At 51.9% G+C, this 26,998-nt stretch overlaps 2 protein-coding genes across 10 annotated transcripts; both read right to left on the reverse strand.

Moving 5' to 3' along the window:
• Positions 1 to 284: 284 nt before the first annotated feature.
• Ecm1 (extracellular matrix protein 1) lies at positions 285 to 5,967 on the reverse strand. 6 transcript variants are annotated; one of them, XM_076574580.1, is made up of 11 exons: positions 5,776 to 5,967; positions 4,691 to 4,753; positions 4,480 to 4,581; positions 4,286 to 4,357; positions 4,115 to 4,195; positions 3,615 to 3,665; positions 3,027 to 3,340; positions 2,090 to 2,467; positions 1,419 to 1,639; positions 1,027 to 1,114; positions 285 to 611 (listed from the first exon to the last, which is right to left on the reverse strand). In XM_076574580.1, exons 1-11 carry the CDS (start codon positions 5,840 to 5,842, stop codon positions 378 to 380), a joined length of 1,671 nt encoding a protein of 556 aa, XP_076430695.1. In that variant the 5' UTR covers positions 5,843 to 5,967; the 3' UTR covers positions 285 to 377. The 6 variants fall into 6 exon arrangements, with proteins under 6 accessions (XP_076430695.1, XP_076430694.1, XP_015856604.1 ...); XM_076574579.1 differs by having other exon boundaries at positions 3,615 to 3,668; XM_016001118.3 differs by having other exon boundaries at positions 4,480 to 4,590; positions 5,776 to 5,966.
• A 397-nt stretch (positions 5,968 to 6,364) lies between these two features.
• Tars2 (threonyl-tRNA synthetase 2, mitochondrial) lies at positions 6,365 to 23,401 on the reverse strand. Of its 4 annotated transcripts, none has more exons than XR_013052219.1 (20): positions 23,291 to 23,399; positions 22,115 to 22,175; positions 21,815 to 21,983; positions 21,404 to 21,600; positions 19,333 to 19,456; positions 17,869 to 17,993; positions 17,003 to 17,120; positions 16,856 to 16,920; positions 16,531 to 16,609; positions 15,209 to 15,355; positions 14,666 to 14,764; positions 14,070 to 14,287; positions 13,204 to 13,366; positions 12,671 to 12,808; positions 12,420 to 12,497; positions 9,394 to 9,494; positions 9,128 to 9,225; positions 8,897 to 8,969; positions 7,690 to 7,807; positions 6,365 to 6,709 (listed from the first exon to the last, which is right to left on the reverse strand). XR_013052219.1 is itself a non-coding variant. In XM_006982554.4 (20 exons), exons 3-20 carry the CDS (start codon positions 21,893 to 21,895, stop codon positions 6,561 to 6,563), a joined length of 2,175 nt encoding a protein of 724 aa, XP_006982616.1. In that variant the 5' UTR covers positions 21,896 to 21,983; positions 22,115 to 22,175; positions 23,291 to 23,398; the 3' UTR covers positions 6,365 to 6,560. The 4 variants fall into 4 exon arrangements, 2 of the variants coding, with proteins under 2 accessions (XP_006982616.1, XP_076430693.1); XM_006982554.4 differs by having other exon boundaries at positions 9,128 to 9,229; positions 23,291 to 23,398; XR_013052220.1 differs by lacking the exon at positions 12,420 to 12,497 and having other exon boundaries at positions 23,291 to 23,401.
• Positions 23,402 to 26,998: the final 3,597 nt, after the last annotated feature.

The following is a 26,998-nucleotide window of genomic DNA, read 5'->3' on the forward strand; positions in this document are numbered from 1 at the left end:
TAGTTGTCAAGATGCCAGTTCCATCCTGAGAACAGCAAAATTAAAATGTCAGGCTGGGCTGTGGGTCATCAAGAACACAGACCACATCTTTTTCACTCTGAATCCCAGCAACCAGTTACAGGGGTGGTGTTCTTTTAAAATGCTTGATTCAGGTCACGATGACAGGTGAAGTCGAGCCATTTAGCTATGGTCCCACCGCCTGAGGAACATCTTCTGGAGACGGGGCGCTGGGCCGGGCTTAGGGAGCTTAGGAGGGAGTGTTTATGTGCTGAGGACAATGAGGATGCCAAGTCTAAGAGGCATTTATTGTAATGAGTGCTCAAGAGGGTGGAGCAGGGTGGGGTTCCCCCATCTAATCCTCCCAGGCTCAGGGTGACTCATTTTTCTTCCTTGGACCCAGGGGCGGAGTTGACATTTGGTCCTCCAGTTGGGCCCTGCTCCTCCTGACTGGTGGCATCTCCAGTGTCCCCAGCCACCAAAGCCATGTTCCTCAGGTAGTTGGCATTGAAGCAGTTGGCTTGTTCATCCCCAGGAGCCAGGTCACAGCAGGAGGCAGGATCCCTCCAGGAGTTCCTTCGGGGACCACAGAGCTCCTCCACGAAGGCTAGTTTCTGAAAAAGGAATGGAAAACGGAGATGACGGGTGTGTGTGTGTGTGTGTGTGTGTGTGTGTGTGTGTGTGTGTGTGTCGGACGGAGGTTGGCTTGGGGGCCCTAAGTCCTCCTCCTCCTGCCTGCCCACTGGATTTCCTCCTGGGGCCCAGAGACTGTGCAAGATCCCCTAGTACAGCGAGATTCCTTGTGACTGACAGATGTGCACATCTGGAAATGCCAGAAGCTTGAGGCCCAGGGCAGGGATAATAGGTCACGTCGGGAAGGAAGGCATCTGGAACACCAAGAAAGATCTAGTCCTCCCACCGCTGACTTCTGGGAGCAGATTTGAGGGTCTAAAGAGAAGGCCCCTCTCCCCGGCCTCCTCCCCACTCCCCTGTTTCCCCACAGCCGTGAGCTTCTTCCTCCGCACTCACCTCTTCCTCACCGCAGCAGGCCTGTTCTGGAAACGGCAGGTCACAGCAGCGGACAGTCATGTTCTGGATCAGTCCAAGAATCTGTTTACTGTGGTTGGTATGAGAGAGGCGGGACTCAGGACTAGTGCAGGCCACAGCATCCAAAGGCTGTCAGGGCCAGGGCTGGTGGCTTATGCCTGTAATCCTATCACTTGGGGTACTGAGGCAGGAGGATTGTTTCCCTTCAAGACCAGCCTCGACCACAGAGTGAAACTCTTTCAAAATAAATAAACAAGGCCCCCCAACTACCCAAATGGTACTGGGAGATCATGGTTTTGTTCTCCCCAGGGGCACCCCAGGAGGGAGGAGGTTTGGACAAAGGAGAGTGCTGGGAAGGTCTGAGTAAGACTTACTGCTTGGAGAGAACTCTTCCATTTCCACAGAGGTGGCCCATGAGGTTGGGGGTGACTCGGCTGAGGTCAAGGGTCAAGATATCCCGGTCGTAGTTGGGATAGGGAGCCCGGCGGGCGAAGCACTCGTCTCGGGCGGGGCTGGGAGGGTGGTGGCAGCAGGAGTGGGGGTGTGTCTTTATGGCCAACTCCCGCTCACAGTACTGGTCCAGGGTGTCCTCCCACTGCGGGCAGAGAGAGAAGTCAGAGCCGGCCCGCCCTGTGCCCCGTACCACACCGTGTCTCTATCATCTGAGGGGAGGGGAGGAGCGGAGGGCCGGCAGGCAGCTGTGGATGCGGCCTGGGAAGGTGGGAAGGAGGAACAGTGAGACTCCTCGTCGGCCACTGCAGATGAGCTGGAGCAGTGGGTACGGAGGGTCAGCTGCGGCCAGAGCCGGGCGGGTGGATGGCAGACAGAGGCACACGTGGGGTCACAGGTAGATGAGGCCAGACGGTAGCACGGAGACTCAAAGTGGACAGACTCAGACGACAGACACAACGGATGGACGGACGGACGGACAGTCACACGCAGACGGACGTGGACGGCTGGCTGCAGTCAGCAGCTGGAGCTGGGCGGGCAGACGGACAGGCAGACAGGCGGACAAGCTCTCGAGGCGGCCGGGACGCCCACTTACGGCCTTGCGCGCGCAGGTGTGGTTGTGGCCCCGGCGCAGGCAGCACACCTGGAACTCCACCTCCAGCCGGGTCAGGGCCTGCAGCTGCCTCTGGATGGCGTCGGTGGCCGGGAGGTGGCGCGGCACAGAGCGGAAGCGTCTCAGGAGACAGATGTTTTTGATGTTGTCCGGAGTGGGCAACCCCGGGGGAAAGGGCAGCTGGGGCCCCGAGGACATGCCAGTCTGGGGGACCGGGCAGGGCTGGAGCGCGTAGTTGGGTCGAGGAGCCTCCTCCTGGAAGCAGGAGAAGCGCGCCTCCCCGCGCTGTTTGCAGCACCGGTGGGGTCGGGTCTTGACAGAGAACTCGGCCTCACAGAACCGGGTCATTGCGTCCTCCCACTAGAGTGAGAGGGCTGGGTGAGCCGGAAACCCACGGTCCAGATTCCTGCCTTCCTCCCAGGTCCCAGGAGAGGACCCTGGGCAGGTGAACAGCTCTCCTGTGCTCTCCGGGCGGGCACACCGGGGTCTTGGAGGTAGAGCCAGGGAAAGGGACTGAGGCTCCTCCGTACCCAGGGCGAGGTGTCTAGACCTTATACGCACACGCACGCACGCACGCACATGCACACACACGCACGCACACACATATGCACACAGGCACGCACATGCACACACACGCACGCACACACGCACTCATACACACACACACACACACACACGCATGCACACACACATGCACACACACACGCACGCACGCACACACGCACACACACACACGCACACACACGCGCGCGCACACACGCGCGCACACACACACACACACGCGCACGCGCACACACACACACACGCACGCACACATGCACACACACACACACACACACACACGCGCGCACACGCACACACACGCACACACTGTCTGGAGGTTAAGGGACACCCCCAGCAGCAGCAGTCAAACCCTTACCACAAGCTTCAAGCAGTCAAGGCGGTTTGCGTGGCTGCGGCAGCGGCAGCAGCGGGAATATCCGGTCTCCAGCAGGTTGAGGGTCTCTCCCTGGCGACTGAGGTGGGAGTAGCCGGTCTGCGGCAGGTTCCAGGGGCCGTAGACCACGTGTTGGCGCTCAGGAAGGCAGATCTGGTGCAGGTTGTCTGGAGACGGCCGTCCAGGGGGGAAGCCGTCCAGCCGGTGGCCCCAGCCACCTCTCCGGCCCTGCTGGCAGTGCTGGGCTGGACTCCGGGGCTGTGGGGAGCGCTGGCCCACGAAGGGGGCTGGCTTCTCTACAACAGGGAGAGCAGGGGGAGGCTAGGCTTGGGGAGCTGGGGAGGAAGACCTTGGCTTGAAGAGAAACGGCTGGGAGCATGGGGGGAACAAGCAGCTGTTCTGGGCGTCTTACCTTCACAGTCACTGAAAGGAAAGGTCACTAACCCCCCGGCCTGGCACACTCAGGCCGGCATTAGCTCCTTCCAGAGGCTCAGGGGCCTGCTCCCCTCTCCAGGGTTCTAAGCCCGAGGGCTAAGGCGCAGGGACAGACAGACCAATGCTGTCACTCACCCTCTTTCTGGCTGGACTGGACTATCTCCTCCTGATGCCCGGCAGCTGGGTCTACTTGGGTAGAAGAAGACGTGAAAGCAAAAGGCTTGTCGGGGTGGGCACCTCTAGAAACGGGCACCTCCTAGTTCCCACGCATGAAGGAACTCAACAGAGAGGTAAGTAAAAGACAGATGGTATTCTATATCATTTAATCACGGGGCTGTGGAATAAGCATTATCTCCTTCCTTCCCTCCTCCTGCTTTTTTAAAGAAAGGGCTCCATGTACCCCAGAGTGGCTTTGAACTCCGTAAAAAGCTGAGGCTAACTTGGAACATCTGATGCTCATGCCTCCTCCAAGCGCGGGGATTACACGCAACCGCCACCACAACCAGGTGATGTGGCGCTGGGGACCAAACCCAGGGCGGTGCTGTGGCCAGACAAGGCCCAGGAAAGTCACCCGGGTGTGAGTGAGTGGCAGGGCCCCCCACTCTGTTGGCCCCGGAGTAAAGGGAGTCACTCACTTTCCTTCTGCTCGACAGGGCCTTGGGGAGGGGGCTGCTCTTCCTGCAGGGGGATGGCTTCTGGGGGGAGAGGAGGACCCACTGTGAGATGGGGGAGGCACAGGGTGTGGAGATCAGACAGGTGTCAGCAAGATGGCCGAGGGATGGGGGCAGGGGGAGGAGCGCGCTCACCTTTACTTTCTACAGACTTCGGGAAAGCGGGCCACTCTTCCTCTTGGACGGGGATCGCTTCTGGGGGCCGCACTACAGAATGGGCAGTGTGAGCCGGCTACCCCTTCTAGCCAGGCAGCGGGGAGGGGGTCCCCTCCTCCCCACCCGAAGAGCAGGAAGTGTGCAGGTCTGGAGGGCAACCGAGGGGGCCTTACCTTCCCTTTGCTCCTCAAAGAGAGGTTCATGCAGAGACGTTTCTACGTGGTCCACTCGGGGTCTCCGGGTTTGCGGTGGGGAAGGGGGTGCCGCATAGCCCACTAGAGACCCTAGGGGAAGAGTCAGAACCTGTAGCTCCTCCCACCCACCCCCCCACCTCCTGCTCGGTCCCCCCAGGACCTCGTTAGTTCTGGGGCAGGAGGCCCTCACCTTCGTGGAGGTGCAAAAAGAGGTTCTCCGGCTTCATCTCCCTCTGCTCTGAGGCCTGGAAGGCTGCAGGAAGGAAGAGCAAGTCAGAGGCAGTTCTGAGAGGTCCTGTCCTGAGCAAAGGAGGGAGAGTTCCTGGGGGCCGGGAGTGCAGAACGACCACTGTGGGATGTCTCCCCGGTGGCCCCCCACACCAGCCTTGATGTGAGTGGGCTGGTGAAACCCCGAGTGTGTATGTGGCTGGGAAGGGAGGTCCATTTCCCATCACTATCCCCCTCGGCTGGGGCTTGTGGCTGTCCCCCGGCTCCCGACACTGCTCTAGCTGTCATGGACCCACCTCTCCCACACTCCTCCTAAAGCCTGAGGTAGGAGCCCAGCTGAGTGTTTAAGCGCCTTCTCCAGTCAGTCTCAGATCTTGTGTTCTGTGCAGGGGGCCAGAGTGTCACAGTGAGTGTGTAGGGCACAGGACAACTGTGGGAGTCGCTCTCTCCGTGCGGGTTACTGGGATCGAATTCAGGTCACCAGGCTTGTTGGCAAGCGCCTTGACACACTGAGCCATCTCGCCCGGCCTCCTTTAGGTGTGGGGCATCTGTAGCTGGACTCAAGGCACCAGACTGGGCCCAGGACAGTGAGGTGGAGCTTTGCCAGGCACAGGCTGCCTCTACTCAACAGTCTCCCTCCCGTCCAGAGTGGGCATTCCATTTTGCTCAGACTTCCCAGCAGTGTGCAGAGGGTGAATGTGGACACCCTAGCTCGCCTCCTAACCAGTGAGTCAGTCAAGGCTCCCTGGGTCAGTAGAGTGGTTTCGAGCAGCCCGAGGCCCTTTCTTCCTCCCCTGCTCATCGTCCCTCCTCAGACGTCTCCAGTCCCTCAGCCTGTCAATCCACCTGTCCTGTGGTGTCTGACTTCAACTTCTGTGTTTCTTAGCTACGGTCCCTAGGCACCCCTCTCCTGCTCCAGCCTCCCCGACTAAGGTTCGGGTGCCCAGCCCCGTGAACACGTTCATAACAAGGAGGCTTGGAAGCCAACTGGGGATGAGCTGTTTGGAGCCAGGCTCCTAAGCAACGGCTGACCCCACCCCGACTCACCTCCCTCAGAGGCAGAAGCAAGGGCCAAGCAGGCCAGCAGCAAGGCTGCTCTGGGTATGGTCCCCATCCTGGGGCAAGGGCTGGTCACTGGCCACCAGAAGCTGGCTGTCCCGGGGAGTGGAGGTGGACCACCTGCTGCAGCGTCTCCTCACTGCTGCTGCTGCGAGCTCCTGGGCCTGCCCCTCTTTATATGCTATCTCCGCCCGCCCGCCCGCCGCCTGTTTCCTGCCTGACTCAGTCCCAGCTGCTCCTCCTCCCGGCCACTCCTCCCAAACTCATCCTGGAGCCTCCTTAGAAGACTGGGGATAATGGGGGGGGGGGGCACATTCACAGAACTCCAAAGCTGACACAGAGTCATGGAGCAAGTGGATATTTGATCCTTTCATTTGTGCCTCAGTTTCCCACCTGAATACCGTCCTTTGTAGAGAGGGATCTGACCACCTCCTGAGTGGGAGTGGGAAATGGCACTGAGGAGTTGACTCAAGTCAGAGGCCTCAGCATCCCTTTTCCTTAGCTCTGGGATAAGAGGGAGGCAACACAGGAACCCCTTCCCGTTCCCGTTGGAGTCACATGAAGACACAGCCTCGGCTTCAGGTTTCCTTTTTATTCTCCTCCCATGCAAACAGTACGGCATTCCTTCCCGTGCAGGACCCCCAAACCAAGTGTATGTTCAGGAAGGCAGTTCTGAGGAGTCAGGGACATTCTGGGCTGCCAGTCGGGTTGGGACACCCATGGTAAGGGACAGATGACTCTCACGAGTCTACGCCTCACCAGTCAACAAAGACTCAGAACATTTCTTCCGCATTGGGGACCCTGGCGTTCTGTAACTCCAGCAGCCTCTGCACAGACTCGGTCAGGCCTCGCTCCCCCAGGCGCTGGTTATCTCGGGTCCGAATGTTCACTGTTCTCTTGCTCTGCTCCCTCTGGCCAACCACTGCAGGAAGAGGAAAGAATTGCACACCCCGGGCTATTTCCTAACCCTGTGGGCTATTTCCTTTTGCTTTGCAGAAACTCCAGTCCTGAATCTTTAGGAAGGATGGGAGAGCCCAGATATGGCTTAAAGCAGCACACATTTAGTTCTCTTGATCTGCTGCTGCCTGGCCATTCCAAGATGAGGAAATGGTCCAGGCTCCACTTCCCTTATCACTAGAGGTCAGGAGACCAGGGCTGGAGAGTCCAAGACAAACAGATGGAGAGCTAAACATACAGAGAAAACCTATGTGAGTGACCTGGGGAGGGGGCAATGCAGGGCGGGGGGGGGGAGCTGGGCTGTGGCACAGCCTGCTGTTAGCGTGGGCAAGGCAGGGCACGTGTGATCCCCAGGCAGGCAGTCTGGAGAGAGTTTCTGCTTCTTGCCTTCAGAACCCCAAAGCCAGGAGCGACTTCCTTCCTGAAGGCCTTTCTTGCCCCTGGAGCCGCCTCCACCCACACCACAACAAACAAGGCTAATTAACTAATGCCCTGGCTGCTCTGGTGTTGGGATCAAACTCACGCTCCAGTGCTCCAGCACAGAGCTCCATGCCCGCCCGGCTCCGGTTTATTGATAACCTTGCTATATATAGCCCACACTGGCTCCAAACCACTGCTCCTCCCAATGCTGGGATTACAGGTGTGTCTAGCATGCCTGGCTTCCATGACTGCCTTCTCACCCCTCTGCTGTTCCCTTCTCTCTGATGTTGGCTTGGTTAATTAACTTAACAGAAACATCCTGGGGTAGAGTTAATGAGAAGAAAACTGTTCTGAGGGATGGAAGAGGTTGTGGGAAGGAGCAATGGAAGGGAGGCAGCTTAGTCAGGCTCCCACCCCGCCCAGGTAATGAGCCCCAATTAATCCCATGTACACAGGGACAAACAACAGACGATCTGCAGGGAATGCAGGGCCTGGGGCCTGGGGTCCAAGCTGCCCCTCTCTTACCAAACTGAAAGTTGTAGTGGGCAAGCTGGGCCCGGCGGACTCTCCGGCTGAGGGTCAGTCCAGAGTCAGCGTCATCAAGGTCACCGACCAGCCCTGCAGCCTGTAGGCACTGCTGGACCTGGGACACAGGTTTGGTGATGAGTGCATTTCTTTTCTCTTTTATTTTTTCAGAGACAGGGTTTCTCTGTGTAGTCTTGGCTGTCCTCGAACTCACTCTGTAGACCAGGCTGGCCTTGACCTCACCTGCCTCTGCCTCTGGAGTATTAGGATTAAGGTGTGCGCCACCATCACCCAGTTGTGATGAGTAAATTTCAATGCAGGCTTGAGCACTAGTCTCCCTCAGTCCCGCATCTCATGCAATGAGCACAGGACTTGGTCCCACTGCCTAGATGCCTCCCAAACAGATCAAGCCAATCAACTGTCGCACCTATTCAGAGGGCCTGATCTAGCTGGGGGCCCCTCAGCCTTTGGTTCATAGTTCATGGGTTTCCATTCATTTGGCTATTTTTTTTCAATAATTGAGTAAAACTGAAATTTATTATAAGCCACAGTCGTCCTAGGGACCTCCATGCTATATATATAGCCTCCATGGTTCTATGGGCTGTGGTCTGATTGTTCTTTATTTTATATCTAGAATCCACCTATGAGTGAGTACATACCATGACTGTCTTTCTGGGTTTGGGTTACCTCACTCAGGATGATTTTTTTCTAGTTCCCCTAATGTTCTTAAAAGACAACCTCATGCACCTCAGGCTGTGAACCGTGGATGAACGTGGACTCTTACGTGGCAGGACCGCGGCGGGCACGCACCTGGCCCCGTGGCGCTGGGAACTGGGTCCACGGCTCTGCGCACACCGGGTAAACGTGCCCCCAACTGAACTACATCCCTAGGCCCACACTATGAAGCCCAGGCTGGACTCAAATTCATGACCCTTCTGCCTCAGCTTCCCAAGTACTGTTGCTGTGTGTGCTACTACACCTGGCCATCAATTCTCTTTAGAAAGGGAAACTAAACCAACGTTTAGATAAACTCGTATTTGTGCATCTTGTCATCTGCTTTTCACGCCTCCTAGAAGGCAGGAATTGATTTCCGTTCTGAGATACAGAGTGTTCAGCACACAGGACAGCTGCCCCAGGCCCTTCCTACTGTCCTGCAGAGCCTCTCCTGCCCAAGGACAGGGGTCAGATGCCCTTGGCCCCGACTCACCTGCCTTGCGTATTCCTCTTGCTCCGTCCCTACAGGGATGACCACCACCTGGACCGGGGAGAGCCACAGGGGCCTGTTGGGAAGAAACGGAAGGGAACCATTCATTTGGTGTTAGCCATCAGGTGTAGCTGCAGGAGATCTGAGAAGGAAATACACAGGATAAGAAGGTCAGGACCTAAGGCATGAACTATGTGGCTGGAGAGGAGGACAGAACTCAGGGCAATGACTCACCACTTCCCCCCATAGCTCTCTGCCAGCACTCCCAACATCCTTTCCACAGAGCCAAGCACTGCTCGGTGAATAAGGACCGGACGCTCCAGGGAACCTGCCTGCCTTGGAAGGAAAAGGGGAGTGAGCGGAATGGTGGATGTGCCACAAGCTGAGCCCCCAAATCACCTTCCAGTCATCAAGAAGCAGCTCTGATGGGGAGGGTGTGGAGGGCTGGACTAGTGAGGGCAGTGGTCCAGGGCAGAAAGGGCTGAGGCAGGGTTCTATACCCCTTGTACTGCAGATCAAATCTCAGTGGCAGCTGGAAGTCAAGCTGGATTGTTCCACATTGATGGGGCCGACCCAGGGCATCGCGGAGGTGCACATCAATCTGGAGAAGTGGGATGGAGGGTGAGAGGACAGACCCAGCAGCTTCCATTATCTTCTACCACCCACGTCACAGGCTATGTGGAGCCGTGACACCCCGAATGCCCATCCCCTCCCGATTCCCTGAGTCCTTCATCTTAGAGACCTGTACCCCACCTCTGCGACAGCGAACCCACCGCCCCCTCGATGGCTGCATGTCTGTCCCTCAGTCTGATTACTCTCTGGCAGCTGGTAATCCTGGCCCTGGATCTGCAGCTCCCCTGTTCCCACCCACAGGCTCACCCCGTTCGCCGCTCCCCTCGCTGGAACATTTCCAGTCCCCTGTCTCCGGTGCTGGTTTGCTGTCAGATCACGGTGGCAAAGCCTACCCAGTTAGTCTTCTATTCTCCTACCGCCTTGCCCTGCAGCACTCACTGCTCAGTGCCACCCAACGCGTCACATGCCCAAGCAGAGACTGGTGCCACTATGGAAATCAGTTTCAAGATTCAACTGGTCCCCTGCAAGCCCTCGGCTGCCCTGATCAGCATTCTGCCTTGTTCTCCTTAGGAATTTTAAAATTCGTGCCTCTCTCGGTCATAAGTTTTTTGTTTTTCTTTTTCTTTTTCTCTTTCTCTTTTTGAGACAAGGTTTCTCTATGTAGCCCTGGCTGTCCTGGATCTCACTCTGTAGACCAGGCTGGCCTCGAACTCACAGAGATCTGCCTGCCTCTGCCTCCCAAGTGCTGAGATTAAAGGCCTGCGCCACCACTGCCAAGCGTTTTGTTTTGGTACACTGTGTGCGTGCCTGCGTGTGCCCGTGTGTGCATAGACATGTGCACGGGGCTGGAGGAGCCTCCCTCCTCTTCTACTGTTCTCTGGCCTCACTCCCTTGAGGCAATGTAAGGGTTAATGTCAATTTGACAGGACCTAGACTCACCTAGGAGACAGGCCTCTGAGCATGCTTGTGGGGGGTTATCTTGCTTAGGTTAACTGTGTGTGGGGCATTCCTCAGGAGGAAGTCCTAGACTGTATAAAACGGAGAACCTAAGTTAAGCACTGGGTCCATGCACTGCTCTGTTCCTGACTGTGTGTGCAGCGAGACCGGCTGTTTTGTTGGACTGTACCCCTGAACTGTGAGCCTGAACAGACCCTTTCTCCCTTAAGGTGTTTTGGTCAAGAGTGTCTGGTCACAGACAGCAGCATGAAAAGAACCTAAGACAGGCAGGATCTCTCCCTGAACCTGAAGATCTTCTCACCTCTAGGCTGTCAGCTAGCAAGCCCTGATGATCTTCCTATTTCTCCATCCCACAACACTGAGGTTAGAGGCACTTATGAGATGACAGCTAGCTTCAGTGTGTGCCGGGATCCAGGCTCAGTCCTCATGGTTGTACACTGAGGTTAGAGGCACTTATGAGATCACAGCTAGCTTCAGTGTGTGCCGGGATCCAGGCTCAGTCCTCATGGTTGTACAGTGAGCCCTCTTAACTCAGAACCATCTCTCCAGCCCCCTTTTAATAAACAATAACTTAGATTTAAAAAATTCCAAGTTTATCATGACTGCTAACTCTGTAGCCTGGGTGAACTGTTTAACCTTTCTGAATTTCATAGTAACGGAAAGAATAGTGTAGAGCCTTCACTTAAAAGCCTCTGACTTAAAAAACAAAAACAAAATTCTCTTAAAGATTTATTATATTTAGCCATGAGTGGTGGCACACACCTTTAATCCCAGCACTCGGGGAGGCAGAGGCAAGTGGATCTCTGTGAGTTCAAGGCCAGCCTGGTCTACAGAGTGAGTTCTAGGACAGTCAGGGCTACAAAGAGAAACCTTGTCTCAAAAAACCAAAAATATGTAAAGAAATAAAGTTGCAAACCAATCTGTGTCCACATAATGAGACAAAACAAGAGTCACCACATCTGAACTCACAAGGCAACCCATGGTTTGTCTTCTTTGCTTGTGGTGCTGGGGATCAAATCCAGAGCCTGGGCGACTTGTCAAGTTTCTACCACAGAACCTAATTCCTACTGCCCTGGTTTGAGATGAGCTCTTTTTTTGCTACCCTGGTTGGCTTCAAATTCCAGGGCTCAAGTGACCTTTTTTTTTTTTTTTTTTAAAATACTTTATTTATTTGTATTTTATGTACATTGGTATTTTGCTTGCATGTATGTCTGTGTGAGGGTATCAGATCCCCTGGAATAGGAGTTACAGACAGCTGTGAGCTGCCATGTGGGTGCTGGGAGTTGAACTCGGGTCCTCTGGAAGAGCAGCCAATACTCTTAACCGCTGAGCCATCTCTGAATCCCAGTGATCCTTCCTGAACCTTCCAAGTAGCTACAATTACAGCCTAGTGCCACAGCAGGCTCCTAACGCCTGTCTGCTCAATTCAGCAGACACATACCAAGGCCTTTCTGCCCTCTAATTCTTCATTTCTTCTAACTTGCTGTGAGTTTTTACCCCATCCTCCAACCTCTGCCTACACCATCCCTCCCAGAGAGGGCTCTTCATGTATAGACTGAAAACTGATTCCTGTAGAAGGTCTTTCCTAGACTGTGAGTAAAGCTACACCCACTGTAGTCTCTCAGGAGCTATACAGCGCAGATCCACTGGGCTGACAGGGCCTATTTACCTACCACAGCCTTCATCAGACTCTAAGCTCCACCAAGCAGAAATGTGCTCTTCTTTTTTTTTTTTTTTTTTTTTTTTTGGTTTTTCGAGACAGGGTTTCTCTGTGTAGCTTTGCGCCTTTCCTGGAACTCACTTGGTAGTCCAGGCTGGCCTCGAACTCACAGAGATCCGCCTGCCTCTGCCTCCCGAGTGCTGGGATTAAAGGCGTGCGCCACCACCGCCCGGCGTGCTCTTCTTTTTTTACAGAAGCTTTAAAACAGTTCTTTGTAGACACAACTGAATTAAACAAGACAGACTAATGCAACTCTGAAGTGTGGTTCCAGCTTGCCTTAGGCCCATAGAAAGCGCCATCTCCAGGGTTAAGGTCCCAGGGTTCTCCAAATTCCTCCAAGGCTTGCTGTAGCACCTTAGAGGGAACAAGGTGAGAAGAGGGTGTAGGAGACTAACTAGCAGATAACCTCCTGGCCTGTGAAAATGAAGACCACAGCTCATGTCTCTACCTGAAGACCTGGGCTACCACACCCCTCCCTCTCCACTGCAGCCTGCTTTGTCTGCTCTGCCTCCCTCTCTCCTACTCACCTGCTCGGCCTGGTCCCATAGGCGAGGCTCCCCTAGGAAGCCAGACGGCCGGGTAGATAAAGCCAGGCGGAAGGAAAAACCAAGAACAGCATAAACAGATCGGAGAAAATCAAGGCAGCCTCGGATCTCTGCTTCCAGCTAGACACAGGAAGTCAGGATGTTAGGTGTATGCCAACTAGAAACCTTTGGTGATGGGTAGTTTTGGGGAAAATGGGGCGGGGTGGGGGGGTGGGGGTGGGATGGGGACCAGAGGGATAGATGTACTATAGTATAAAGAAGGGAACTGGGGCCTGTGGATGCAGTCTGGCTGGTGTGGTGCCTGGCTAGCATGCATGAAGCCCTGGGCTTGATTCATAGCACTGTATAAACCAGGCATGGTTGGGCACACCAGTAACCCCAGCACTCAGATGAGGCACCAGGACCACAAGTTCAAGGTCATCCTCAGCTGCACAGTACGTGAGGCTATGTAAGACCCTGCGTTACACCACAAAGAGGCAAGGAAAGCTGAATGTCTGAAGGAGGAGGAAAGCCACCTGGTCTGGTGCACAGAAGATGTGAGCATCATCCTGTTGGAAGCGCCATAGTCTCGTTAATCCTCCCAGACTGCCAGAGGCCTCGGCACGGTGCAGGACTCCAAAGTCAGCCAGCCGCACAGGCAGTTCCCGCCAGGATCTGGGCCGGTGGGCGAACATCAGGCTGAAGTTGGCATGGGAAGGGTTAGGGCCACAGGGAAATGAGCCGTGGCTGGCTGTTCCTCTTCCTACCAAGCTCATTCTTTTTTTTTTTTTTTTTTGAGACAAGGTCTTGGTATGAAGCTCTGGTGACCTAGAACTTGCTGTGTAGCCTAGGCTGGCCTTACACGAATGGTCTTTCTGCCTCTGGCTCTCCGGTTCTGAGATTACAGTTGTGTTCCACCCTGCCTAGTACCAAATGCCCATGTTCTGTGCCATATTCTCCCTCTTACCACTTTCCCACCAAATCCTGCCAATCCTATCGTTAGAGTCTGGTCAAAGTCGCATTTTAGCAGGGCGTGGTGGTACATGCCTTTAAAACCACCAGACAGAGACAAGTGGATCTCTGAGTTTGAGGCTAGCTTGGTCTGTGTAGGGTCTATGTGCCAGGGCCGCACAGTGAGACCCTGTCTAGAAAACAGTCGAACCCTCAGTCCCCGGGAGCAGGCGTCCCTTACTGTCCCTGTATTCTGTGATGTGTGTACCCTGCTGTCTGTCACCTAACAAAACCAAGACCCGAGAAATGGAGTCATTTCCCAAAATTCACTTGGGTCAACTTGAATCTACTTCCCAAATTAGATGCCCCAATTTTCTTTCCAAGGTACTTCCCATTTGTGACCGGTTACCCCAGCCCCAGGAGGAGCCAGGCTTCCTGGCCCCCAACTCACCAGTGTGCAGGGCAATTCATGGGCTTGAGAGCAAGTGTGTCTTTGGGACACCTGGCAGGGTGGCCACTCTGAGAGCTGTCGGGACCGTTAGTGCCTGGGGGCTTCAGGGAAAACATGTCTGCCCTATAATGCTCCCAGTGCCCTGACTGTTCCCAGAGTTTTGTAGAAAACAGCGTGGGAGTTTTCACCTCTGAGAAACCACGGCGGGCGTACTCAGCCTGAAAAGGTGGACACAGACACCAAAAGTCAATGTAACTCGGAGAGGGGATGAGAGCTTTGTGATTCTCTTGGGGACTCAGACCATGCTGACCACAGCCACAAGCTATTAAATGCCACGTCGGCTCTCAGGTGCTTCACTGCAGACCGCACACAGTAACAGCTTGTTAAAAGTCACCAGGACTTTACAAGGTTTATGCTGTTTTCCTTTGAGACAGGCTCTTGCTCTGTGACCCAGGCTGTCCTCAATCTCATGATCCTTCCGTCTCAGTCTCTCTTTGTGCTGACACCACAGGCATATACCACCATGCTTGAGCCAAACTCAAACCCCTCGGCTTGGTCTAGGCCCCATCCTTCCCCTGCACACATGCCCTGCTTACCCTGATAAAAGCCACCAGGGCATTATAGACTCTTGTGCCCCGTGGCAGAAAGAAGCAGCTCCCTGGGCTCAGTTCATGGAAGAAGAAGAGCTCCTGTTCCTGGGGAAAGGATATAACCTGTCACTCAAGGAAGAGAGAGCTTTGGGACTAAAGAAGAAAATAACAGAGTTGCTCCCTGCGTTGACTGAATCTTTGGGCAAATTCACAATCACATTCTTTGGCCAGGTGTGGCTGTTTGAGCCTGTGATCCCAGTACTTGGGATGTGGAGGCAGAAGGGTCTGGAGCTTAGGTCACTCTTGGCTACAGCAGGAGGCCAGACAAGGCTACACGAGACCCTGTCTAAAAACAAAAAATCAAAACTGGAACAAAAATCAAGACAAAAAAGAAAAAAAAAACGAACAAAAAGATCACATCGGGTTGGGGATTTAGTTCAGTGGTAGAGCAAGCGCAAGGCCCTGGGTTCGATTCTCAGCTCAAAAAAAAAATCACTTCACCTTCCTCCACCTTCCCCGTCCCATCCTCCCCTGGTCCTCGCTCCGCACCTTCCCGACGCGTCTGTGGTCTCGCAACTCTGCTTCCTCCCTCCATGCTTCCCAGTTCCTCAGTAACTCCACCTTGGGGAAAGCAATTCCCGAGACTCTCTGCACTGTCTCCGCAGCTCCTGAGGACCTCCACGAGGCGGAGGAGTTCTGTGGGAGGGCAGAGGGAGTCACAGAGATGAAGGGATGCAGACACTGCCCTCTGTCAAGTCTCCAGGATGCTGTCGCCGCAGAGGTCACCACTTGAAGGTCAGCTCGTCTCTCGGACTCTCCTCCCGTCAGTACCGGTAGGACGACACCTTCACCCCTGTGTTACCTGGATCCTACCTCCTCCACATCCTGGTCAGGGGTAATCTCACTCAGCCCACTTCTTCTCCACATCCTCACTGCCCCACCAGTGCCCTTATGTTTAGTTCCACCTCCTAATTAATGACTGCTTAGGAGAAAAACTAAACTATGGTCAAATGTGTCTGTCCACTATTCCTTGTCAATCTTCCACACAGCTGCTAGAAAAGTCCACCTTCCACACCCCATCCTACTCCCAGCCATATGGAATTCAAATGCCCCTGCTTGCTCTTTAACAGTATTAATAAGAGCCTGTGCTGTTGTTTTTAAGACAGGGTGTCTCAAGTAGTCAAAGGTGACCCCAGACATGTATCACGCAAGGATAACCTTGAATTCCTAATCTTTCTTCCTCCGTTTCCCAGTGCTGGGATCCCAGGCATGTTCTAGCATGCTGGCTTGAGAGGACTGACCGTTTATAGTGTTTTCCTCAAACACCGTCTTCTGTGCTGGCTGGCTGCGTTCCTATGGGGTGGCTTTACCAGTCCCACAGGAATAGTCAGTCTCGTTTTATAGACAGGAGCAACAGGTACAGAGATCTGCCCGAAGCCACACTCCTCACTAGTGGCAGAATGAGATCGTGCAGATGGCTGTTTTCAGGAGGTTTCCTCCACATCTGCCTGGCTCTCGCTACCTTCTATTTCACGCGGTTATATGATGTCTAGGAACAGCACTGTCATGAAAGGCCTGCCCTTGCCTCTGGTGATCTTCCTAGTGTCTGTCTAACAGCAGCATCCATCCTCCTGGACATGGCCTTCTCTACACATGCCTTCTTGGTGTGACCCTGTCTAGCCCGCTCATGATCTTGCTTCTTTTCCCTTAATCCAGACCCAGACGAAACTGTGAGATTCCAGGATGGAGGAAACTGTCTTTCTCCTGGATTCCCTCATGAGCCATGAGAACAGAGAAGGGGCTGGAGAGGGTCTCCTTTCCACTCTGCTCTCCTGAGAACGCAGGGGCATCTGACTACACCCACAGCTCACCGTCAGCAGCTTCAGTGCCCCGATCTGTCCGGTGTGCCGAAGATGAGGGCCCCGGCAGAGGTCAACTGACATCCCACACCTGAGACAAAGAGGCCTGTTAGTGCTTTCCAGGCTCCTGGTCCGTTTTCTCCCTTTCCAGGCCTTCAGCTGACAGAAGAGGTACTGAGGAAGAAACTGGTTTGCTGACAGACAGTGAGGACAGATAAATGCAAATTCCTCTTCCCTCTTTTTCCTGGAGCAACCCAGGCTATCTGTCCTCACCCTCCCCGAGCCCAGTTCTAGCCTCCGAGAAGGCGCTTGGTCCCCTCCTCCTGCCAAGGCTCACCCGTACACTGTTGCTGTGGGACCGGTCACTTTCTCCTCGATCAGATGAAGCTTAAAGTGGTTGTCCTAGATGAAGGCAGAAAGGGAGCGTGGAGCTACCCTGGCCTCCCGGTAGTTACCCAGTTCCTCTCGTGCGCTGCCAACTCACCTTGAAGAGCTGGCGAAGCTGATCCCGAGAAGCCTCTAGCCTCCGGAATGGTTGTGCGGCAGCTATGATCTCCTCGCAAGTCCGCTCTAAAAGGGGCAACTCTGAGCTGCGGACTGTCCTGGAAAAGGGAAATTGTTGACTTGCTTCTTCAGAGACACCCGGGTGATGACATGTTAGCTAGGGAGCAAGGTTCTGCCCTTTGACAAAGAAATCTGTAATTACTGCAGAGACAAACTCAGAAAAACAATAGGAAATTAAGTATAGTTTTCGTTTGTTTTTTGTGACAGGGTTTCTGTAGCCCTGGCTATCCTGGAACTCACTCTGTAGACCAGGCTGGCCTGGAACTCTGTCTGCCTCTGCCTTCTGATTGCTGAGATTAAAGGCCTGTGCCACCACAGCAGTATAGATTTTGTGCGTGCGTGCGTGCGTGCGTGTCTGTGTGTGTGTGCGCACGTGTCGGTGTGTCTGTGTGTCGGTGTGTGCGTGTGTGTGTCTGTCTGTCTGTGTGTGTGTGTGGTGGTGGGGGTTCTGGGGATTGAACCCAGGTCCATGCTATGCTAGGCAAGCAAGGAAGGAGGATCATGAGTTCATGAGTTCAAGACCAGCCTGGGCTAGAGGGAGGCAGGAAAGGAGGGGGGAGGGGCAGAGAGAGCTTGTGCCGAGAGAAGGAAACCTGGATGAACAAAATTACAATAGTAACACATTCATGGGACTAGAGGTGAGTGTCAGCAGAGTCAGAAGGGACACCACTGCAGACGCATGTCAATCTCTGGGAGAAGATCTCTTCCAGCTTCTCCTCTAAACTGAACTTGCCCTGAGACCCCAGAAACCACCCCAGAACCAATCTCCTTCCTTGGAATGCTCACCGCTCTTTCCTCAGGAAGAAATCATGGTAAAAGCCAGACTCTGTACTTGGACCTCGGCAGAGAACAGCACCCAATTGTAGCTCAGCTGCTGCGCCCAGGACATGGGCACTGGAGTGCCAGAACACCTGGGGTCACAAGAACAAAGTGAGCTCACCGACGGCTCACGGATGCCCCAGTGCTGGTGCTTTCCAGAGCTGGCGGGGAAGCTGCTGGGCCTGTTTGAAGACTGACTGCTGCAGAACGGAGAATCTAGACTCTGAGAATGATGTCCACAGAGTAAAAAGCTGTCTTAGGTGGGGGCTGGGGAGATGCACCAACGCTTAACCCTTGTTCCTGCACAGGACCCAGGTTTGGTTCCCAGCACCCATATCACCTCAACTTTGATTTTAGGGGATCTGACACTATTTTCTAGACTCCATGGGCACCAGGCACATATGTAGACATGTATGAACACTCAGGTACTGACATGGACACAAAAAAATAAAATCTTTAAAGAAAGCAGAGAGCCAATGTTTTCTTCTGCTGCTGAGCAGAAGTGTGGGTCCACCCTACACACCCTCAGTGGTTCCTGGACCAGGGGCACAGAAGCAGGAGGCGCTGGCCTTCTTTCCTGCTCCTGCAGGCTGTACAGCTTCATCATATTACTACTTAGAAAGAATGCGGTTCCTAACCACCTGTGCTGGCACACAGAAGGCCATGGCTGGAGGCAAGATACCATCTTAAAAACCACCAGCACCAGCACCAGCACTACCAGCACCAGCACCAGCACCAGCACCAGCACCAGCACCACCACCAGCACCTCCACCAGCACCACCACCACCAGCACCAGCACCAGCACCACCACCAGCACCAGCACCCGGCAGCTCCTTAAGCTCTGGTTTTGCTGCTGTTGTTACTGTTGTTTGTGTGTACGTTGCTACAAACCCGGTCTCAGCCATTAGCTATCCCCAGCTTCTCTTTCGCCTTTTAGTGCCATTTTTTTCTGGTCCCAGAATGAAATGTGACGAACTATTCTTGGGTTTGTTCACTATTCACATTTAGATGTCATAAATGCATTTTTCTGGATTCTAATAACCAAGCTCTATGATACCTGAGCTGACATGAAATGATCAAAGCATGAGGCCCCAGGTCCTATGTGAACTGAGTACACATCATGGCTGACTTACACTGTATGTACTCAGGAGCTGAGGAGGTTGAAGAGGCACATTGTCCTTCCGATTCTCAGCTTTGTCTCTCCTTTCACTAGCATACAAGGCATTGCTTTATAGACTAATGCTAAGTAAACACCTTTATCAGGGCTTCCAGCTTCGTCAGGAATAATCAGATGGTCTATATAGTCTGTGATTAAGTCTCCTTCTTAGTTGCAAATTGAGAAACTGAGGCAAAAAAAAAAAAAAAAAAAGAGAATTTCCTGTTTAAAGATCATGTAGCTGATTAGCCTCTGCACCTGCTATAAAAACTCACCGCTTTGCCTTCTGGGGAATCAAACGTCAGGAATCTGAGGTGACAGTCTGTTTCCAAGGGTCGTTCCAGATCATAAAGTTCTCCATTTACTTCAGCAGCTACTGCAGTGTCAGCCAGTGTTGAACTGAGCAGTGGAGGGCGTAGGGATGAAGAAAAGGAGGGTTATAATCCACAAGGACAAGAGGCTGATACCTCAGCAACCCTAAATTTGCCAAGTGGAAATAAGTCTCCAGAACAATAAACTTACTATCCTTTTTCTCAATGGATAACAGAAGAGCAGAAGACTCTGAAACTATAAAGATAAATCATCAAAGAACCCCCATCCCCCGCTGAAGAAAGGTCTTGTTATATGGTCCAGGCTGGCCTTGAATTCTGGATCTTTTGTCTCTACTTTCTGAATGCTAAGATTACAGGCCTGTACCACCATGCTTAGCAAGAAAGGTTACCCAGGTATGGTGGCTCACACCTGTAATCCAGCACTTGGGAGGCTTATGCAGGAGGATTCTCATAAATTCAAAGCCAGCGAGGCCCAGAGTGAGACTATCTCAATAAAGAGAGTGTGGAACGCAGTGCTGTGAACACCATGAGGTTTGGCTGGGTCTCACCACTATTCTGTGGCCAGAAAGTACACTTTTCCTGACTTCCATGACAATTTAAACAGCATGGTCTTGCCCTCTCTCCGCGTTCTCTTCAGGCAGCAGTTAAAGTTTACTGCTTGACTACCCTGGAAGTTCTTCTTTCTTCTCCCTCTCCCTCTTCCTCCTCCTCCTCTTTTTTGTTGTTGTTGAGATGGGTTTTTCTGTATACTCTTGGCTGTCCTGGAACTCACTCTGTAGCCCAGGCTGGCCTCGAACTCACAGAGATCCGCCTGCCTCTGCCTCTCCAGTGCTAGGAGTAAAGAACTGTGCCACCACTGCCTGGTGGGAGGTTTTTCTTTTAAAGTCAAAAAAAAAAAAAAAAAAAAAAAAAAAAAAAAAAAAAAAACTGTCCTAGAACTTGAAAGAAAAAAAAAAAAGTATGAGTAAAAGACCTAACTCAGTCCACAGGGTGCTTGCCTAGCATGCAGAAAGACCTGGGTTCGATTCCTAGTCTTATATAAACTAGAAATGGTGGTGCACACCTATAATCTCAGAGCCCAGGAAGTGGAGGCAGAAGGGTCCAGAGGGCTCAAGCTTGGGCCTCCCGGGATGTCTGCGAGGTGGTAAGGATGCTTGCTGTCGAGTCTGATGAATGAGTTCAGTCCGTGGAATCCACATAGTTGAAGGAAAGAACTTACCCCCGAAAGTTGTTATCTGACCTCCACATGTGCACTGTGGCATGCATGTGTGTGGACATGCACAGGCACACGTGTGAGTGTGCAGACAGAGACACACACACACTAAATGTAAAAAAAAATTTTTTTTTTAAAAATTTTGGAGATAAGATTTTTCTACACAGTCTAGGTTGTCCTGGAACTCACAGTATCCACCAAGCTGGCCTCATACTCCAGAGATCCACCTGTCTCTGCCTCGTGAATGCTGGCATTAAAGGCTTGCACCACCACACCCAACAAGCTTTTTTTTCTTTTCAAAGATGCTTTTTTTGGGAGGTGTAGGTATGTATTCTCCCTGGGGAGCCATTAACCATGTTTTTAGAAACAGTCTCTCATTGGCAAGAGGCTCCCCCAGCAGGGTAGACTGGCTGGTTAGACAGGATTGGGGTCTGCCTGTCTCTGCTACACACGCTGGGATTAGAAGAACATGTCACCACACCCACGCTGCTTATTTTTCAACTGAAACTACTATTTTGGGGTTGGGGATTTAGCTCAGTGGTAGAGCGCAAGGCCCTGCGTTCGGTCCTCAGCTGGGGGTGGGGCTACTATTTATTTATTGGGGGAGCACACATGCTACAGGTCCTATGGTTCAGTGGCAATCACTTAAATGACGCCTCTCCTCGACCAAAGACTAACTTTCTGATAGAAAACAAAGACAAAGAAAAATTTAAACAAAAAAGTGTTTTCTTTTCCTGACCAGGTGCAGAGAAAACAGTGGACAGGAAAAGTACTTCTTGTAGGTAGAGGATGGCTTGATACCTGATCTTCCGGGCCAGTTGGTAAGGGGTTGTGTCCCACGCAACAGCATCTACCTTCTGGCCTTCAGGAAGTGAGATCTTGATAGCCCGGGGGTTCTTCTGTGTCATCCTTGCTAACCTTTTCACCTGAGCGGCCCATAGCTCCTCAAAGAGGCCGAATCGCTCTGCCAACCAATGTGGAGGAGTCGGCACAGAGGCCTGAAGAGAAAGGCACACATTAGGTTATCGTCTCTGGCCGTATTTGCAAACGACTCCGCAACGCGGATGGTGGGGGCTGTGGAGGTCTAAGTAGCCTAGGTCTTAGGTCGGGGACTCAAGGGGACCGCACATTCCAGAGCGGGGCTGCAGGGCCCGGGGGAGACTGGACAGCCTGCACCCTGGACTCCGCTGGGCCGGACGGAGCTTTGCGTACCTCATGCACTGTGTGGAGCTCGCAGCCGCGGAACCCCGGGAGCGGGAGCCCGAGCCGGCGCCACCTCAGACAGAGGCCCATGCCGCCTCAAGTCGGTGCCTCCTTGCTCAGATCGCCGCTTCTTCCTCACCAGAGTCCTCATTGGCTTCGGAGCCGATAATGTCCCTTCCTATTGGATGAAGTAGCCGCCACTCCGGTCAGGTACCACCCCCAGGAACTCCGCCGAGCCAAGTCCCGCACAGCAGCAGTCGCTCTGGGAAAGGTTCCGGTTGACCGGAAGGTGGAAGCTGTTGCACATACCTGCAGCCTGATGCCCAAAGTGGCAGAAAGGTGTCCAACTTTGAGGACAGAGGCAGACATTCTGAAGGCAAGAGTGAGAGGAAAACAGGAGCGGCAGTTAGTCATTTTCCTTTAATCATAAAATTTCTTAAACATTCTTAAAGCAGGCAGGAAACAAGAGCACAGACACTGGAATTAAACGTCTAGTGTAAACGCTGGATCTGGCATTAACTAAGTAGTTTTTGGTAAACTGTTTCTGTATATATATCTATAAAACAATTAAAAAAAAGTATCTGGTTCAGCTGGGTGGCGGCGGCGGCGGCGCACTCCTTGAACCCCAGCATTTAGGAGGCAGAGGCAGGAGGATCTCTGAGAGTTCGAGGCCAGCCTGGTCTAGAAAGCGAGTTCCAGGGACAGCCAGAGCTATTACAGAAAAGCCCTGTCCTGTCTCTGGGACAGCGGAGCAGTATCTGCTCCAATTGTTGAGGTACATCTGATGTAAACAGCTGAACTCTCAGTGTTTGGTATATGGTAACGAGCATCAGCTGCAAGATGCAATTACCACTAGACATAACTCTAAATCTGAAACTACCTGCAGATGCCATTCCATGAGCCCTTCATAGTCATGGTGGAGGGACTTGAGAGACATCCAGATGTGGATTTTAATTTCTATCGCCACCGTGTGTATGAAGTATCTTTGTGGGCATGGGCAGCAGTGTTGTGAGGGTCAGATGCCAACTTTCTGGAGCCAGCTCTGTCCTTTCACCTTATGTGGGTTCTAGGGATCGAACCCAGGTGGCCAGGCTTGGGCAGCAAGTGCCTTGATCTGCTGAGCCATCTTACTGGTCCCAGACACAGAATTTAAAAACCACAGAAGGTAGTTTAACGTCAAAAAGTGCTGATGGATCTAAGGCTTGCACACTTCCAGCATGCGATGATCACTCTATAGTTTACTCCCAACAGACTCCCTGGTCACCTTAGAGGCTTTCGACTGTGTGTCCTTACACTGGCTTTGTTCCTGCTATTACAACTCCAGCCTCCATCTTCCTTTATTCTTCTCCATTAAATCGAGGGTACAGGGCTAGCTCTATTTAATTAGCTTTACACAGTAAAAACAGAAACATGGTCAGATGTGTGGAGAAGCATAGAGGGAAGTGAACTTGTTAGCACCTGTTGAGGTACAATTAGTCCCCTCACCTGGGGGTGGGGACGCTCAGTCCATTCCCAGACTGCAGTGGTGAGAGGATCAAGGGGTCTTGTGGAAGAGTTGTCAGATAAAGATGCTTAACCTGGGCTTCCAGAGAGGCCCAAAGTTCTGTCTGGGGAGGGCAGCTGACTTGAGTCATAGGGCACTCTGGGGCTCCATCTTCTGATATGTTAGACATCCTGAAATACAAAGAAAGAGACAAGGCTGTGGGGAGGAAGATTCATGTGTGTTCTTGTGGTCAGAGCACAGTGTCTCAATAGCATTCAGAAAGGATGGGAATGGCAGACCAAGATTTCCTTGTGCTGTAGCAGAGGCATGGTAGGTGCTCAATAAATAATCACGGAGTTAAGTATGCACTGGTCACATACTGACTGGAAACTACCTTTTGACACCATTTTAACTATTATTCCACTATGCTTTTTGCTAGGGGTGACCGAGGGAGGCCACCTGGATGACAGCTCCTTACACTCATCCTTCAAGATTTACTGTGTGCAATGCACTGGGCTGATGCTGATTGATCAGCTACCACATCATCACGTCTGTAACTGGTATTGCAGTAGAAGGAATGTTGTCTTATTCCCTCACCCATTGTAGCAAACCAGGCAGCTAAGGCCAATACATTTTAATTATTGATTCTCCTAGTACATGCCTCGGCCTCAGGGAATTTTAAGCCTTTAGTCTACCTGGAAAACATCTCTGCAACTTTTTTTTTTTTTTTGCCCACCCCACTCCTGCCTGAATCCTGGGGGGCAGCACTAGTTCATGATTCCATCTCATTCCTAGAACAACTCGGTCAGTAGTGTTCTTTTGTTCCCTTTCAACCATGGAAAATGATCCTAAGGCCAAATCGTAGTCTGTCCAAACCCACAGCCTCGGTTGCTCACAGCCACAATGACTCTCTTAAGGCCAGATTACTCATAATGGATCGTGCTTGCTAACATGGACTTGCTTCCTTTTCTTTCCTGAGGCACATGACTCAGACTCTTGTGGCCAAAAAAGACTTTTAGAGTGCAGAGGCCCTATGAAGAAAAAGTCCAAGGCGGTGTTCTTCTAACTTGCCTCTACGGACTGGTTACAGAAAATGAATAAATTAGAGTGGCCCAAAAAAGTGTAAGGAAAATCTGCTAAAGGACATTCTAGATCCTTAATCAAATTTTAGGAACTTCTCAGCTCTCTAGTCTTAGACCTCCCCAGTTGGCTTAAGTTTTGGCAAAGGATAGTATTGTCTTTATAGTTTTAAACTACTTGCAACGATCTCCAAATGAGTACTTTTCATTTATCAGGTCAGCACATAGCCCTCAACTCCATCTTAGCTCTTAGAGGCAAATTCTGTTTACAGGCGCCCACAATGTGAAGTCTTTGCCACTTTTTCCTGGGGACACTGGGGCTGAGCCTCACAAATAAGAACTTTGCCACTCTTACAGCTCCAGCTCATTAAGCAAATGCTGGGGAAGTCAGGTTTAGATAAATGATTAGTAGTATCTGTGAAAGGCCTAACATGGGACCAGTTTTATACTTTCCTAATCCCTACTGCCCTCAGTAAGGACGTGAGTCTTGAGTAGGGCAAAGGGCTCTAATATGAAAGGAGAGGAGAGGAACAACTGCATGCTGTCAATGTCCTTTCTTCCCATTCTCACAGACACCCCAAGAAAAACATAGGAAGAATCAGGTCTTTTCTTTTCTCCAGATCAGTTGACAAAGGACTTGAATATCATATAAATACAAGAGAATACAATAAGAAACAAAAATTTCTAGAACGTTTAGTTTGCTATGAACCTAAACAAGTCCAGGGTATACTGGCTTAGCCAACCTCCTTTTGAGTGAGACACTAACAGATGTGGCTTTTGTTCCTCAGTTGGCACTACATCTCTCCCTACACCTCCACCTATCTTCTCCCGCCTAGGAGAGAACAAAGGGACAAGGAAAACAAACAAAAAAGGGGAGAGGCTGGGACACATTAGTGTTAGCATGAGGTCCTGAGTACACACACACACACACACCAAAAAACAGAAAGAAAACAAACAAAAATTCAACCAAATCCCAACCCAATCCCTTGTTCCTCACTCAGGGCCTTTTAAGTGCTAAGCAAATGCTCTACTACAAATTAGCCCCACACATCCCCACAAAAAGAAAACATGAAAACCAACTTTGCAACCAAGGTAAGTTTTTCTTTTCACAAGTAACTTGGAAGACTAGTTTTGTACCACTCTGTCCTGTTCTCCCCTTCTCCCCAGAACAGGATGCTTGCTTTATTGACAGCTTACAGGTGACCATCTAGAAGCCTTGTCTTTACAGCCTCTGTGAGTTACTCCTCAACTATTGTGGACAGCAACTGATCAGACTTGTCTGTAGTTACTCATAAGCAAGTATGAGAAACACCCTAATACCCCCAAACCCATTCTGACGATGTTACTGTCTACACACAAGAGATGGTAGCTCATTCCTGCTGTATAAAATTGGCCCGAATAAAACAAGCTGAGGGAGAGGGGAGCAGAAGTCATGTAGTTTTCAATAATATGCCCAGAGGTCAACGAGAAGACTAAAAGATGTTGCTTCTTCGGGGGCAGAGTGCCTGGGTGATCAGCTGAGCTCTTAAGTGGAGACAAGGAAGAAAGGTGAGTCAGATTACAGAGTCAGTGTAGTGGTACACCCTGGGAGCTGGGTGTGCTGCCATTTCTGAGGTCTTGTGACACATGGAACTTCAGGAAACCAGGGCTGCTCTTCAGAGCCTTCTACCCTGCCAGTGACCCAAGCCTGGCCCAGATGAAGTGACCATCCCTTGTGATCCCTTGAAGCCTACATTCCATTTATTAAGCCTCACTGGTTATGAAAAAGGATGGAGTAAGAGAGAAGGGCGAAGTATGGTTTCCGCATGACAGGGCAATCACCAATATGTGACCAAGGACAGATAGTTGACCAGAAGGACCCTTTCCCACACATTCCCCTCAATTCTCTGCTTGCTTACATAAGCTATGGGTTTGATGCTCGGCACTGCAAACTTAACAAACAGGACTGCCTTTTTCTTGGTTCCCAACTGTACATACAATATTTGGAAAACACACAAATAATCCATACAGTATATCCCATGTCATTATTGGTCACTCCCTGAGCACCTTGATCTCATCCCACCCTTTACAATACAGAGGATCAAACAGAACACCCATGAGGCCATGAAGAGCTTACAGGCTCAGAGAGACTTCAGCGACCACAAGCGCACATGTCAAAGAGGACGGCTGGATAAGTTCAATGTGAGAGGGGAAAAGTTAACCACACAACCAAGAAAACCATAGTTTATTAAACTGGAAAACAAAATATTGGAGGCAATTTTCTTTTTTCCAAAAAGCTGGGAAAAGTTAAGTGCAAGTGGTATAAAGAAAACAGACGGGTGATTTTCGGAACATATGCCTTAGATACGTGTGGGTACGTATACCACTCTGTCCTTCCCCGGGTGAAAAGCCAATCCAGTGGCATCTTCAGGGCTATCCCCCAGCTTTTCTTTCTGCATTCTGTCGCCTGTTTCTCCTTTGCCCTGGACAGTCATGCTGCATCTTCGATGGAGGAAATTTAGCATCTCTAACCACAGGTCTGTGCTACAAAGCTGCAGTTTTGGCTCCTGGAGAAGTCATTTCTGTTTGCAGTCACCAGAGAAGCCAGGGGCCCTTAGTCAAAGCCTCAGTCTCAAAGAAAAATGTCAAACC

This window comes from Peromyscus maniculatus, chromosome 6 (genome assembly GCF_049852395.1).
Source record: "Peromyscus maniculatus bairdii isolate BWxNUB_F1_BW_parent chromosome 6, HU_Pman_BW_mat_3.1, whole genome shotgun sequence".
Lineage (NCBI taxonomy): Eukaryota > Metazoa > Chordata > Mammalia > Rodentia > Cricetidae > Peromyscus > Peromyscus maniculatus.

Coding starts and splice junctions, on each gene's coding strand:
- Tars2 (XM_006982554.4), bottom strand. CDS start 21,895: ATGGGCCTCTGTCTGAGGTGGCGCCGGCTCGGGCTCCCGCTCCCGGGG. Junction 17,121..17,868: donor TTCTTCCTGAGGAAAGAGCG/GTGAGCATTCCA, acceptor TCCCTTTTCCAG/GACAGTCCGCAGCTCAGAGT. Junction 16,921..17,002: donor AGCTTCGCCAGCTCTTCAAG/GTGAGTTGGCAG, acceptor GCCTTCATCTAG/GACAACCACTTTAAGCTTCA.
- Ecm1 (XM_016001117.3), bottom strand. CDS start 5,842: ATGGGGACCATACCCAGAGCAGCCTTGCTGCTGGCCTGCTTGGCCCTT. Junction 3,341..3,614: donor CCAGTCCAGCCAGAAAGAGG/GTGAGTGACAGC, acceptor TCCCTGTTGTAG/AGAAGCCAGCCCCCTTCGTG. Junction 1,115..1,418: donor GGAAGAGTTCTCTCCAAGCA/GTAAGTCTTACT, acceptor TACCAACCACAG/TAAACAGATTCTTGGACTGA.